Source organism: Thalassophryne amazonica, chromosome 18 (genome assembly GCF_902500255.1).
Source record: "Thalassophryne amazonica chromosome 18, fThaAma1.1, whole genome shotgun sequence".
Taxonomy (NCBI): domain Eukaryota; kingdom Metazoa; phylum Chordata; class Actinopteri; order Batrachoidiformes; family Batrachoididae; genus Thalassophryne; species Thalassophryne amazonica.
This window is the reverse complement of record NC_047120.1, coordinates 37,597,985-37,611,215: the sequence shown is the minus strand read 5'-3', so window position 1 is coordinate 37,611,215 and position 13,231 is coordinate 37,597,985. Positions and strand designations below refer to the sequence as shown.

Genomic DNA, 13,231 nt, shown 5'->3' with positions numbered 1-13,231 from the left:
TACTCAGTGTCCACTGTCACCTACTTTTACACAAGACTACCCCGATCTGCACCAGTTAAATCCATTTATTCTTGTTTTTGGATCATGATTTATTTTATCACGAATTTTGTTCACAGTATTCTACAAAGCTGCTTTTACCAGTGAATTTACAAGATTTCCAGACCCAGCTACAGATGTTCATGTATCTATCCCCTGACACATCTAAAGAAAACTGGGTGTAATGTCACTGATTTATTGGAATTCATACCATGGTCAGTAAGAATTATATACGTACGTATACGTACATGTAGTTCGGCGAGTTAAGTCACTGTAATATCACTCTGCTCTGGTCGTCACCATAGCAACGTGCAAATCAGTTGGTGCAGATCAGCTGTGACAGGTTTTGACAGGTGAATGACAGAAACACGATAAAACATGGATTTCCAAGTGAATTTTAATATTTTTGGCCAAAATAAAACATTTGAGGAATGGGAAGAGGAGGAGAGCAAATGAGAAGAACAGCAAATGCAACGGCATAAAGATTTACCATCAGACGAACTGGACAAGATTGAAGACGGGAAAGAAGAAGAGAACGGTTGCCAAGGATGAAAATATCTTGAGACTGGCATAAAATAGTCCCAAATACTTACGCATTTTTATCAAGTTCTGTGTTTCTGTGTTTTAGACCCTGCGTCATGCATTCAAACTGTATAATGCACGGCTTCTCGTTGTTTAATCCTTACTTGGGGTGTCCAATTATGTATGTCCTTTGAAAATAGAGGGCCTATGCTATGGCTGTAATGCTTAAATGGTAAATTACATGGTACAGTAAGGTTTTTGTTGAATTAAATCTAAAACGTTATGCACATTGTGATTGTTTCATTTTGAGTCCATTGTGTTGGCATCAGTGATGCCGGTTACACGTTACTTAGTAACGCGTTACTCTAATCTGACCACTTTTTTTTAATAATGAATAATCTAACATGTTAATCTTTCCAAATCAGTAATCAGATTAAAGTTACTTCTCCAAGTCACTGTGCATTACTATTATTTCTGCATTGTGGGTCGATAGCAGCATTAAACTTGGTCCGTGGGCAGGGGGTCGGGGTTCGACTGAACTGCCCACTTTAAGCGAGCTGTGAGCTTTTCATCCGTGGTTTTCTGCAACAGCTACGACTCGTCCTCACCTCTTAAAGCGCGGTGACAACAGCACACCTGCACTGAGCTTAACAAAGACATTTTTATGCTTTTTTTCCTCCTTTATTTAGAATTCTGAGCTGAGCCGCTCCGTATCTGCTCGTTAAAAACAGCTGATCCTCCACGATGTCAACAACTAACACTATTTTCCACTCAAATGCACCTAAACTCTCTTTCTGAGGACCGCATGATGTGAAAACACAATAAAACTTTCTTACCTGTAAATCTGGTCATGTTTTCTGCATAAATAAATGTTATCCATTCTTTGTGCTCAAACGCCAAAGCAGGGGCGAATCCAGATTGAATGGGGGTGTGGGGCAGGGATGTGCCCCCCCCCCCACAACACCCCTAGATTAAAGGTCCAGTTTTGAAGCCTTTTTTTTATTACAACTACTAATACTACTTATAATAATAATAATTTCGACAAGTAAATGTTTAGAGAGAATTTAAATGTTACAAAAATGTTAGAAAGAATTTAATAGTTACATTTATAAACAATGTAGGTTAGAAATTGTATGTTTTACTGTTACAGTGCTGTCAACAGTTAAATATGAGGTCAAGAAAGATGTCTTTATTTTACTTTTTATAAAACAAGTATTTATTTTCATTGAAGCCAAGAAAGGGTGACTATAAAGTGAGTTTTGGCAAACAGGTATCACTGTCATGTTGACGTGGCAGAGGGTTGTTGTCGGCAGCTGGGGAAAGTAACTAAAAAAGTAACTAGTTACTTTACAATTGAGTAATCAGTAAAGTAACTAAGTTACTTTTTCAAGGAGTAATCAGTAATCAGTAATTGGATTACTGTTTCAAAGTAACTGTGGCAACACTGGTTGGCATACAGAAGCAAAATTGAAAAAACAGCTTTGTTGTCCAAACACATATGGACCTCATGTTCTGTATTTTTCTTGGCTGATGCATCTCATGGCCAAAGTGAGGTAAAAATGTACCTGTGAGAACTCCATTCTTCTCACTCGGCTCACTCCAGCTGACCTTTAGAGAGGTGTCCAGAATCTCTGTAAAACTCAAGTGACCCACAGCACCAGGGGCTGGACGGGGACAAATCAGAATAATGATTAACAGTTACACTATGCTGTAACAAGCCAACTGTGTGCTACACAGCAGTTGCCTAAACTCTTACATTTGAAATCAGTAAATACCAACTTAAAAAGAAAAAAAGAAGGACAAAAAAATGAATAATGCCATGGTAAGATAAATTAAACATTTTTAAACCTCATCTAATCATCTCTGAGGAAAGTGGCTCCCAATTATGATGATCCTGGCTGGATCCAGAAAGCACTGATTCATTAGCACTTAGCTGTGCAACTTGCTTCTGCATGAATAATAGATTGCACCTGCAGGAGGTGTTGCTGTGAGATGGTCATGTCACTTCGCCACTGTGGGGGAGTGAGGAAACTAAAACCAAGCCACTTACTGTCCTCGTGCGTCCTCAGGGCTTTGGGTGGACTGCGGGGGCCGTCGCCCGGCGTGGTGAAACACAACACGGACGTGTAGTACTCAGTGAACTTTTTCAGACCTGACACGTATCCCACGTGTACGCTGTCCTGGAAGTTGGGTCGCACCGTTACCATGGCAACCTCTTCATCTCTTCTCTCTGGCTCCCAGGCTAACAACTGTGACACACCACCAAAAATAAACAAAAAAAAAATTATAAAGTGTGAAGGGGGGCAAAAAAATGCCCTGACAGCCATTTTTTTTTCTGTAATCATCCTTGCGAATTTATTCTCTCAGAACAAAAAGCGCCTCTCTTCTCTGGTGTTAAGCCACTGGGAATGGGTTATTTGGTTTTATGACTTCCACAAATATAATGTAATATACAGCCCTAAGATGTTTTGACTGGAGGGGCAGTGGCTAGGTCAATGTGCTAAAAAAAAGAATGAGAAAAGCTGATAGAATCCCATCATATGTGTTGATCACACAGTTTATATACTCAACAAAAATATAAACGCAACACTTTTGGTTTTGCTCCCATTTTGTATGAGATGAACTCAAAGATCTAAAACTTTTTCCACATACACATTATCACCATTTCCCTCAAATATTGTTCAAAAACCAGTCTAAAGCTGTGATAGTGAGCACTTCTCCTTTGCTAAGATAATCCATCCCACCTCACAGGTGTGCCATATCAAGATGCTGATTAGACACCATGATTAGTGCACAGGTGTGCCTTAGACTGCCCACAATAAAAGGCCACTCTGAAAGGTGCAGTTTTGTTTTATTGGGGGGGATACCAGTCAGTATCTGGTGTGACCACCATTTGCCTCATGCAGTGCAACACATCTCCTTCGCATAGAGTTGATCAGGTTGTCAATTGTGGCCTGTGGAATGTTGGTCCACTCCTCTTCAATGGCTGTGTGAAGTTGCGACGACGAACTGGAGTCAGGTCGAGACCCCGATGAGGACGACGAGCATGCAGATGAGCTTCCCTGAGACGGTTTCTGACAGTTTGTGCAGAAATTCTTTGGTTATGCAAACCGATTGTTTCAGCAGCTGTCCGAGTGGCTGGTCTCAGACGATCTTGGAGGTGAACATGCTGGATGTGGAGGTCCTGGGCTGGTGTGGTTACACGTGGTCTGCGGTTGTGAAGCTGGTTGGATGTACTGCCAAATTCTCTGAAACGCCTTTGGAGACGGCTTATGGTAGAGAAATGAACATTCAATACACAAGCAACAGCTCTGGTTGACATTCCTGCTGTCAGCATGCCAATTGCACGCTCCCTCAAATCTTGCGACATCTGTGGCATTGTGCTATGTGATAAAACTGCACCTTTCAGAGTGGCCTTTTATTGTGGGCAGTCTAAGGCACACCTGTGCACTAATCATGGTGTCTAATCAGCATCTTGGTATGGCACACCTGTGAGGTGGGATGGATTATCTCAGCAAAGGAGAAGTGCTCACTATCACAGATTTAGACTGGTTTGTGAACAATATTTGAGGGAAATGGTGATATTGTGTATGTGGAAAAAGTTTTAGATCTTTGAGTTCATCTCATACAAAATGGGAGCAAAAACAAAAGTGTTGCGTTTATATTTTTGTTGAGTGTAGTACCTATTAGTGGAATCTGGGCCTTGATCGACCAGTTAGATGCTAATGAGCCCTCAGGGCAAACATTTTTGGTTTGTGTCTGATTTGTGGTGGAGCAGCGCCAAGGAAAAATGAAATAAAAAGTTGGCAAGAGGATGTCAGATGGATAAATGGTTCTGTCCCTGTTTCACACTTTTTGAGGAGAATGTGTTTGCCTCACTTTCCATCACCTTTACGCCCCCCCCCCCCTCAAGGCACCACAGTCAGTCACACTATACCCAAAGCAATGCAAAGCACGGCATATCTCTCCACTCATGTGATAAGTTAGTGTCTGGTTTCATAGTAGAGGTGATAGTGAAATCTGAAAAATATTTCTATAGTGAAAAATAGTATATGGTCCATCCATATCACAAAAGATTGCCACTTTACATTTGGTATGTCATGCAGCACATCCAAAAAGGACACATCCAGGCTGGACAAACTGATCAGGCGGGCTGGCTCTGTGGTTGGCATGAAGCTGGACTCTCTGGTGATGGTGGCAGAGAAGTGAACACTGGACAAACTACTGGACATTATGGACGATGCCAGTCACCCTCTGCACACTGTAATCAGCAACCAGAGGAGCCTCTTCAGCCACAGACTGCTCATTCCCAAGTGCAGGACCAACAGACTGAAACACTCCTTTGTCCCTCCGGCCATCAGACTGTACAACTCCTCACTCAGGGGGAGGAGGAGTAACAGGAAGACAGGAGATGGGAATGAGAGGAACAGTAGTAGCAGTAGTAGCCAGTCAACCAGTAATGATCAGTATGTCTGGTATTTATATTGTGTATTTATATTTATATTTGCAATCTGTTTTTCTTTTTTGCTTTCACTTTTGATACTCTGTGTGCTTCTTACCCTGTGTGCTGCTATACAGTGCTGCTGAAACCTCAATTTCCCCGAGGGAGTCTTCCCAAGGAATCAATAAAGTTCTATCTAATCTAATATAATCTAATCTAAATTGACCCCCATATTCAAAAGGATGCTGCCTCTAGCCTTACCAATGCACCACTATGAAATAGTTAATCAGATGAGGTGTTCTTTATTTATTGCATAGAAGCAAAAACCAAGATGGTGGCCATAGCAGCCACATTAGTTGATGGATGACCCCTATTTTCATAAGGAACCTTCTTCTAGACTCTTCCAATTTACCATAAAAAATTATTTTAATCAGACAATCAACACCCACACAACTGTCTTATTTGTTGAGACATCAATGTGCAGGAGTGAGATGTAAAAACCAGTCTTCCATCCCTCATTTTATTTATAAGTAGATGAAAGAATGTGAGTTGATTTCAATTGTCACTATGAAGTCCAAAGAGCTGTCAGTGTAATTTTCAATTTCAATTTCAATTTATTTTCATTTATATAGCACCAAATCAGAACAGAGTTGCCTCAAGGCGCTTCACACAAGTAAGGTCTAACCTTACTAACTCCCAGAGCAGCAGTGGTAAGGAAAAACTCCCTCTGAGGAAGAAACCTCAAGCAGACCAGACTCAAAGGGGTGACCCTCTGGTTGGGTCATGTTACAGACATAAATTACAGAACAATTCACAAAATGAATATACAGGAAATGCTGTTGGTGCACAGGACAGGAGGGTCTCCAGCACAAATACCACACCCATCTCTGGATGGAGCTGCACCTTAAGTAAGTTAAATTTCCGTTTTACGGACAATAAAGTTTTATCTTATCTTATCTTAAACAGAGAGAAAAAACAGAATGAGGCATCACAAAGACAAGAAATGCAGTATAATTTGTCAGCATTAAACAACAAGAAAAACAGGAAATACTAGGTATTCCTGTTTTTCATGTTCATGACAGTGTTTGTTGCAGTGTTGAATGTACCAAGTGCCACAGGATTTGCTAAAAGTGCTGAATCACTCAACAGAAATTTCAGTTTTCACAATTGCCTTTTTTTACAAATAAAAAAAAGACATATTTTCAATACAGATTTATTTGTCAAAACCAACACACACATTACAGTAACTTCTGTGTTACACTGACCAACCACTGATGACAGGACACAAATTTTCTCATAATGCATTGCGGCATGTGTGTCTGTAAACGCTAAAACCTTCAAAATTAGTGCATTACTTTAAAACTATAACATATAGCTGATATTTTCACTAAACGTAAAACGACAGAGGTGACGTTAATTTTAATAACTTGTCCAGAAATAGTTTGTTTAAAATTTTAACCATAAGTCAAAACTGTCTGCCTGTGCATGACTCCTGTGATACGCCTGCAAGACTGTATGGTGTGAAAATAAATTATCTTTTGTTCTCCCTCTTCCTTTCACTCTTGTAGTCAGCCCTCCCCTGCCTGCAGAAGATTGAGCTCTACCATTCATATCTGTCTATTTGTTCCAAAACATGTAACAGGCAGGCACTACAAACTTTACAAATGTTTTTAACTGTTAAACTTTATTCACAATGCCCACAAAAATATGTTAGCGGTCTAAAAGTTATCGGAACTAAATTTAGCGGAAGTTAATTGGTCTGCTGATGGTTTTCAAAGTTAGCTGAAAAGCTAATCAGCTAACAAAAAAGTTAGTTTTGCTGGTTAACGGATTAGCGGAATCCAACTGAGCTGCATTTCACTTGCTGAAGGCGAAACTGTTTGATGGCAAAAGTGCCCCAAGAGCAAGCAGGATGTGAAGACAGAGCAGTAGTGGAAGCATCACTCGGGAGGAAACCCAAGGCCGCGTGATGTTTATCATTTTTAGACATCAAACAGTCACTGATTGAAAGATTTGCGAACCAATCTCTCAAAACAATATCCCACACAGTTGCTTGCATGTGTTATATATCAATGGTAGTAAAAGCTTTGAGATGAAATACTACAATTAACAATCCCACTTCCAAAGACATACATGTTAACTACATGGTACCTACAAATTGACCGTATGTTTGCAAGTGTGAATGTGTTTGTCAGTCTGTATGTGGGCCTGTGATAGACTGGCATCCTGTCCAGGGTGTACTTCGCCTCACGCCCTGGGACTCCTGGGATAGGCTCCAGACCCCTTTGACCATTGACTGGAAAAAGTGGGAATAGAAAATGAATGAATGAATTAATCTTGACTTGTTGTACTGCCAGTGTGTGAAGTTTTATTGAATTCCACAAAACTTTGTAGGAGGAATTACATTTACAGGAGTCTAAAAATGGATCTCAATTTTACTTGACACCTTACTTATCATGCTCATTATGGCTTATAGAACATTGTTAATTCAAATCTTGTTGCAGTAAAATTTGGAGTACCGCAGGGTTCGTATTAGGACTTCTGTTATTCTGTCTCTATCTAGTACGACACTTTAGAACTACTTTTCTTTGCTATGACAATGACATTCAGCTGTATATGCCAAAACAATGGCTTGCAAAAGTATTCAGTCCCTTGGAATTTCATGCATTTTAATTTGTTTATAGCATTTTCAAATACAAAAAGTAAATCAGGGTTCTCAATATAAAAAAAAAAAAAATCTAAAATGATCTTCCTTAGACTCAAACTAAAGTAAATCTCTACAACTTGATATAAATTAATTAAAAAATATAAAAGCCAAGATGATGGGTTGCATAAGTAATGGGCCACTTTGGTATAATACTTGTAAATAATTAATATAATTGCCAGTTTTCTTCAGACAAGTGAGGGGATGGATACATGAATATTTCCAAGTCACTGAATATGCCTTGAACTTTATTTACATCAGTTATTAAAAAATACAAACAGTATGGCACTCTATGGAAAATCTGTATGGAGTAGACAGTTCTTAAAAACTGAGTGACTGTGCAAGTAGGAGAAGAGTGAGGAAAGCCACCAAGACACCCAGACAACCCAAAAGAATTTACAGGCTTCTGTGGCTGTGACTGGAGAAATTGTGCATAGTGCATGTTTTGTATTTTGTATTCCCAGTGAGCGATCGTGGGAGAAGGACATTAGTCGGGGAGGTGGCCAAGAACCCAATTGTCACTCTATCAGAGCTACAGCATTCCTCTGTGGAGAGAGGAGAACCTTCCAGAAAGACAACCATCTCTACAACAATCCACCAATCAGGCCTGTATGGTAGAGTGGCCAGACAGAAGCCACTCCTTAGTAAAAGGCACATGACAGCCTGCCAGGAGTTGCCAAAAGGCACCTGAAGGACTCTTAGGACCATGAGAAACAAAGGGAAACCAGGCAACATCCCTACAGTGAAGCATGGTTGCAGGATGATGCTGTGGGGATGTTTTTCAGCAGCAGGAACTGAGAGACTAGTCAGGGAATGAGGGAAAGATGATTGTAGCAATGTACAGAGACATCCTGGATGAAAAGAGCACTCCAGAGCACTCTTGACTGCACTGGAGCGACGGTTCATCTTTCAGGAGGACGATGACCCTAAGCACACAGCTAAGATATCAAAGGAGTGGCTTCAGGTTAACTCTGTGAATGTCCTTGAGTGGCCCATCCAGAGCCCAGACCTGAATGTGATTGAACATCGCTGAAGAGATCTGAAAATGACTGTGCACTGATGCTCCTCATCCAACCTGATGGAGCTTGAGAGGTGCTGCAAAGAGGAATGGGCATAACTGCCCAAAAATAGGAGTGCCATGCTTGTGGCATCATATTCAAGAAGAATCAAGGCTGTAATTGCTGCCAAAGGTGCATTAATAAAGTGTTGAGCAAAGGCTGGAATACTTACGTAGATGTGATTATTATTTTTTATTTTAATAAATTTACTATTCTTTCTTTTTTTTTTACCTTTTCATGTTATCATTATGGGGTGTTGTGAGTAGAATTTTGAGGGAAAACAATTAATTCATTTTATTATGGAATACGTTTGTAACATAAACAACTGAATATGGCCCTGAGGGATATATACATTTCAATAATCTGTACCCAAGAGATGTACCACAGTCACAAGGCCACACAAAATAATGAAGGCATTCATCATTTACTGTTCACAGACCATCACAATAAATATTTGACAACGGGCATGACCCCAGACAGAAGAACGCCTGAAAGCTGTCGATCATTCACGATGGCACCAAACATCTTTTGCCCCTTGCTTTTCTCACACAGGACATGTGGTAGCACATGTTCGGATGTGACAGGCCTGTCAAATGACATGATGGCTGATTGTGAAGGTGGCACTTGGGCAGTGGTGGAAACTGACCTTGTATCCCTGGTTGATGCCATTGATAAACTGAGGGTTTGGGGCTGTCCATGTAAAACGGATGGTTGTCGAATTAACCGCCTCGGTCTGAACGTTGCCAGGGGCAATGGTGGGTACTGAGGATGGAAAAAACAGACACAGAATGTAGGAAAATAAGAAATGCAAAAAGCAAATGTATAACAGCACTTTACAACTGATTGCTAGATGTGGGATTGTGTGTAGGATGATGTGAGTATTAATCATTGCCTTGTAGGGCAGAACAGAAAGTGCTATCATAGTGCAATCACGCAACTAAAATCCAGACAATTTTATTTACTATGGGTTTAGTTCATTGTGGCCTGCTTGTGGATTTTAGGGTGATGCCCCACGATGTGTAAAAGATGTGTAAAAGGGATATTTTAGGACATTTTTCAATCTCAGCCCTATTTTATTTTATTTTTTTAGATGTTTTAGGGTTCAGTATTTCACTGTGGACAAAAAACAATTTTTATTGGTGTAGTATTGAGTTATAACACTAACACTACCATAGGCTAAGGCCAGGGGTGGGCAATCATGTGCCATGAAGGGCCAAGACAATGCAGGTTTTCCTTGCTACCAATCACCTCAGCAGGTGATTTAATTAATGTTCAGGTGTCTCAGCAGGTGGTTTCATTGATGTTCAGGTGTTTATGTTCAGGGAAGAAGCTCATCAGCAACGCACCTGCTGAGGTGATTGGTTGCAAGGAAAACCTGCAATGTCTCGGCCCTTGTTGCCCACCCGTGGGCTAAGCAAAGTAAGCAAAAACTCTCAAATTCAACCACTTCTCACCACTACCAAATAAATATATCATTAGAAGTGTCAGGTATCATGGAGAGGATCCTTTTGGACATACACATGCATATTTACGTCAGTAAATATCGAGAAACATTTTAAAATGACACAAGAGGTGCGCTTGTTTCAGTGCGGAAAGTTCCCTGTTCAAACCCTACCCCTGCCACATTTCTCCATGTCATGTGGAGTTGCATCAGGAAGGGCATCTGATGTAAAACATGTGCCAAATCAACATGGAGACCCTCACTGGATCTGCTGGAGCAGCCAAAAGGACTTTGTTAATACAGTTAGCATCTTACCTCAACCTGCTTTTATTTTGGAGATGTGGCTCTTTACCAAAACAAGCTAAGTAAGGCATTATGCAATCAGTCAGTTTGAAACATACGTATCTTGACATTTACTGAGTTAAATATGTATATGTAGATCTGTTGGCATCCTCTCCACGCTATCAGGCACATTTAATGGTATTTTTGCCTATTTGGTGGTGCCAAGAATTAGTTTACTTTGAAGGTGTTGGCTTGGCCCTAACCATTACATTTCATAACTACTTAGCCAGTGACTGTTAGCGTTCTTATTCAATACCGGAACAATTGAAGTAACTGTTTTCTTCGGTCAAACATTTCAACCAAAAAAACTTTAAAAATAAGGCATATATGGAAAATTGGTATAGAGTCTTTTTAGAAATGGGTTTCAAACCTCTATACTAGCTAGAACGCTTGATTCCAGCCTAATTAATCATTTCTAAAAACACAATGAAAACCAAAGCTGGCCTATAACACACATCTGGGGGAAAATAAACAAATAAATAAATCAGGATGTATTCGATACTGAAGGAAGATACATGATACATTTTTTTTCAAGATGGCGCTGTTGAAGCAGTAGCTTGTTACTTCAGCTCTGCTCCCTCTTTTCCTACTTTTGCTGTTTTTAATACTTTTTAATGGTGCTTATTTGTTTTTATTCGCAGTGGGTGGTACCCTGTGCAAGTATGCACATAGGAAACCCACTTTTGGTACTTCTGTGATCATCCTTATGCTGCTTTCTGCACTTTTTGAGGCAGCGCGGGGAAACCCCTTTGTCTCCAGCTCCGGACGTCCCATTGTTTATAGCCGGGATTAGCTGCTTGGACTAAGAGACTCTATGTACAGTGGGCCGGGCCCCCACTGTGCTGAGCACCCAGACGTACCTGCAGACATTCGGAAAAAACGTAGGGGCTGCAGGGGCGGCCGGACAAAGCGGAGAAGGACTTATATTCCGTCTGTGGTCATGGGAAATGTAAGATCTCTCCGCAACAAGACCGAGGAGCTATCAGCGCTAACCCGTTTCCAGAGGCTGTATGAAGACTGCAGTCTCATGTGCTTCACGGAGACGTGGTTGGATGAACATGTACCGGAGTCTTTAATCAACATGGATGGCTTCACACTCATCCGCGCGGACAGGGCGCTGGTGGAGAGCGGACTAAAGAGAGGAGGGGGACTCGCCGTTTATGTGAGTGGGAGATGGTGCAGCACAACTCATATTCACATGAAAGATCAGATCTGCTCCTCGGACATGGAGCTACTCGCGGTGAGTATGAGGCCGTACTATCTCCCATGGAAGTTTGGAAGTGTGAGTATGCTCTGCGCATATATTCCTCCCTCTGCAGATGCCACCGCTGCCTGTGAGCAGATTCACAGCACAGTCACGCGGCTGCAGATGCAACACACCCGCGCGCTCTTTCTCATCACCGGAGATTTTAATCATGCCTCCCTCTCCACCACCCTCCCCACATTCACCCAGTACGTCATGTGTAAAACCAGGGACAATAAGCGAAGTGCACATCTCAGGCCGCGTGGTGCATTATGGGTAGGCTAAAGTTTTCAGCTACCAACCAAGCTATGCCGGCGGAAAGCAGCTAAGAGTGCTGTGATTTGGATCATTTCAACCACTGGAAAGTTGACGATTTAAAGCGTTTTTGTAAGCTCCGCGGATTGCCTGTTACAACCAGGACTACGTACGGCAGTGGACAGAAATGGAAAGAAGAGCTGGCTGTGCTTGCATGTGCTGCATCTGTACAGAAAGTACCGTTAGTGCCCACAAAGGAGGAAGAGCGCGCTGCTGTCGAAAATGACCCGTGCTTGTTGATAGTTGGAGAAAAACAAATTTCTGACCCCTTGAAGGCAACTGACGGATGGTTAGACGAAGTCCAGAGACTGAAACTGTGGATATTGCAGAATATTTGCTAAGCAGGGATGAGAAATCGCAACTCCGCCGGCTTCATAATGACGACAATGATGGTGAGTCTCACATATAACCTCTTTGGTGTCACGTTTGTTTTGATAAGTTTGTTTATAGAACATGTCAATTTTACAATATTACGCGCCACGTCATTCATGGCGCGACATTACAGTCATACACCGATGCACGAAAACGGTGGCACGGTTTCAGGATATTGACAAAATAAATGTGTGCAAGAAACTTACAATTTTAGTCCGTCTTTTACGTCTGTCTGGATCTTTGTTTTCTGTGGCGAAATTGTGTAGAATGAATGGAGGTTTATGACCACATTTCTTCTTCTTTCCATCTTTGTTTGGACTCGGCGGAGGGTTGCAATTGTGTGTTTTCAGCCAACTTTCAAGCCTATAAATTCCGTTCGAGCATTTGAAAACAGCACAATGCGCCCCTGTCATTATTGTATGTGTCGCTTAAGGCTCAAAGCCTTTGAAACAATCCCTGTAAAAGCCTTAACTTTTACACTCTGCTAATGCTACTGTATACGAAATTCAATGGGAGCAGTGTGAGTGTGGTAGCTGGGATTTTTGCCCCCGTTTGACCCACACATGCGCAGATGCGATGCGCACTTCACTTATAGAATACTGGACCTTTTATACGCTAATGTGGAGGACGCTTACACTTCCGCCCCCTTCCCCCCCACTGGGATGCTCTGATCACAACCTCGTCTATCTGCTCCCCCAATACACACCCAGGGTGAGAAGAGAACCAATACACAAAAGGTCAGTGAAACTCTGGACTG

At 41.5% G+C, this 13,231-nt stretch overlaps 1 protein-coding gene across 1 annotated transcript in view; it reads right to left on the bottom strand.

Moving 5' to 3' along the window:
- sdk2b (sidekick cell adhesion molecule 2b) overlaps positions 1 to 13,231 on the bottom strand; it is a 1,022,446-nt gene that overhangs the window by 130,114 nt on the left and 879,101 nt on the right. Inside the window, exons 19-21 of the mRNA XM_034194673.1 lie at positions 9,408 to 9,523; positions 2,609 to 2,807; positions 2,124 to 2,222 (exon numbers count right to left, since the gene is read on the bottom strand). Coding sequence (XP_034050564.1) covers positions 2,124 to 2,222; positions 2,609 to 2,807; positions 9,408 to 9,523 — 414 coding nt within the window. The remainder of the gene's footprint in view (positions 1 to 2,123; positions 2,223 to 2,608; positions 2,808 to 9,407; positions 9,524 to 13,231) is intronic.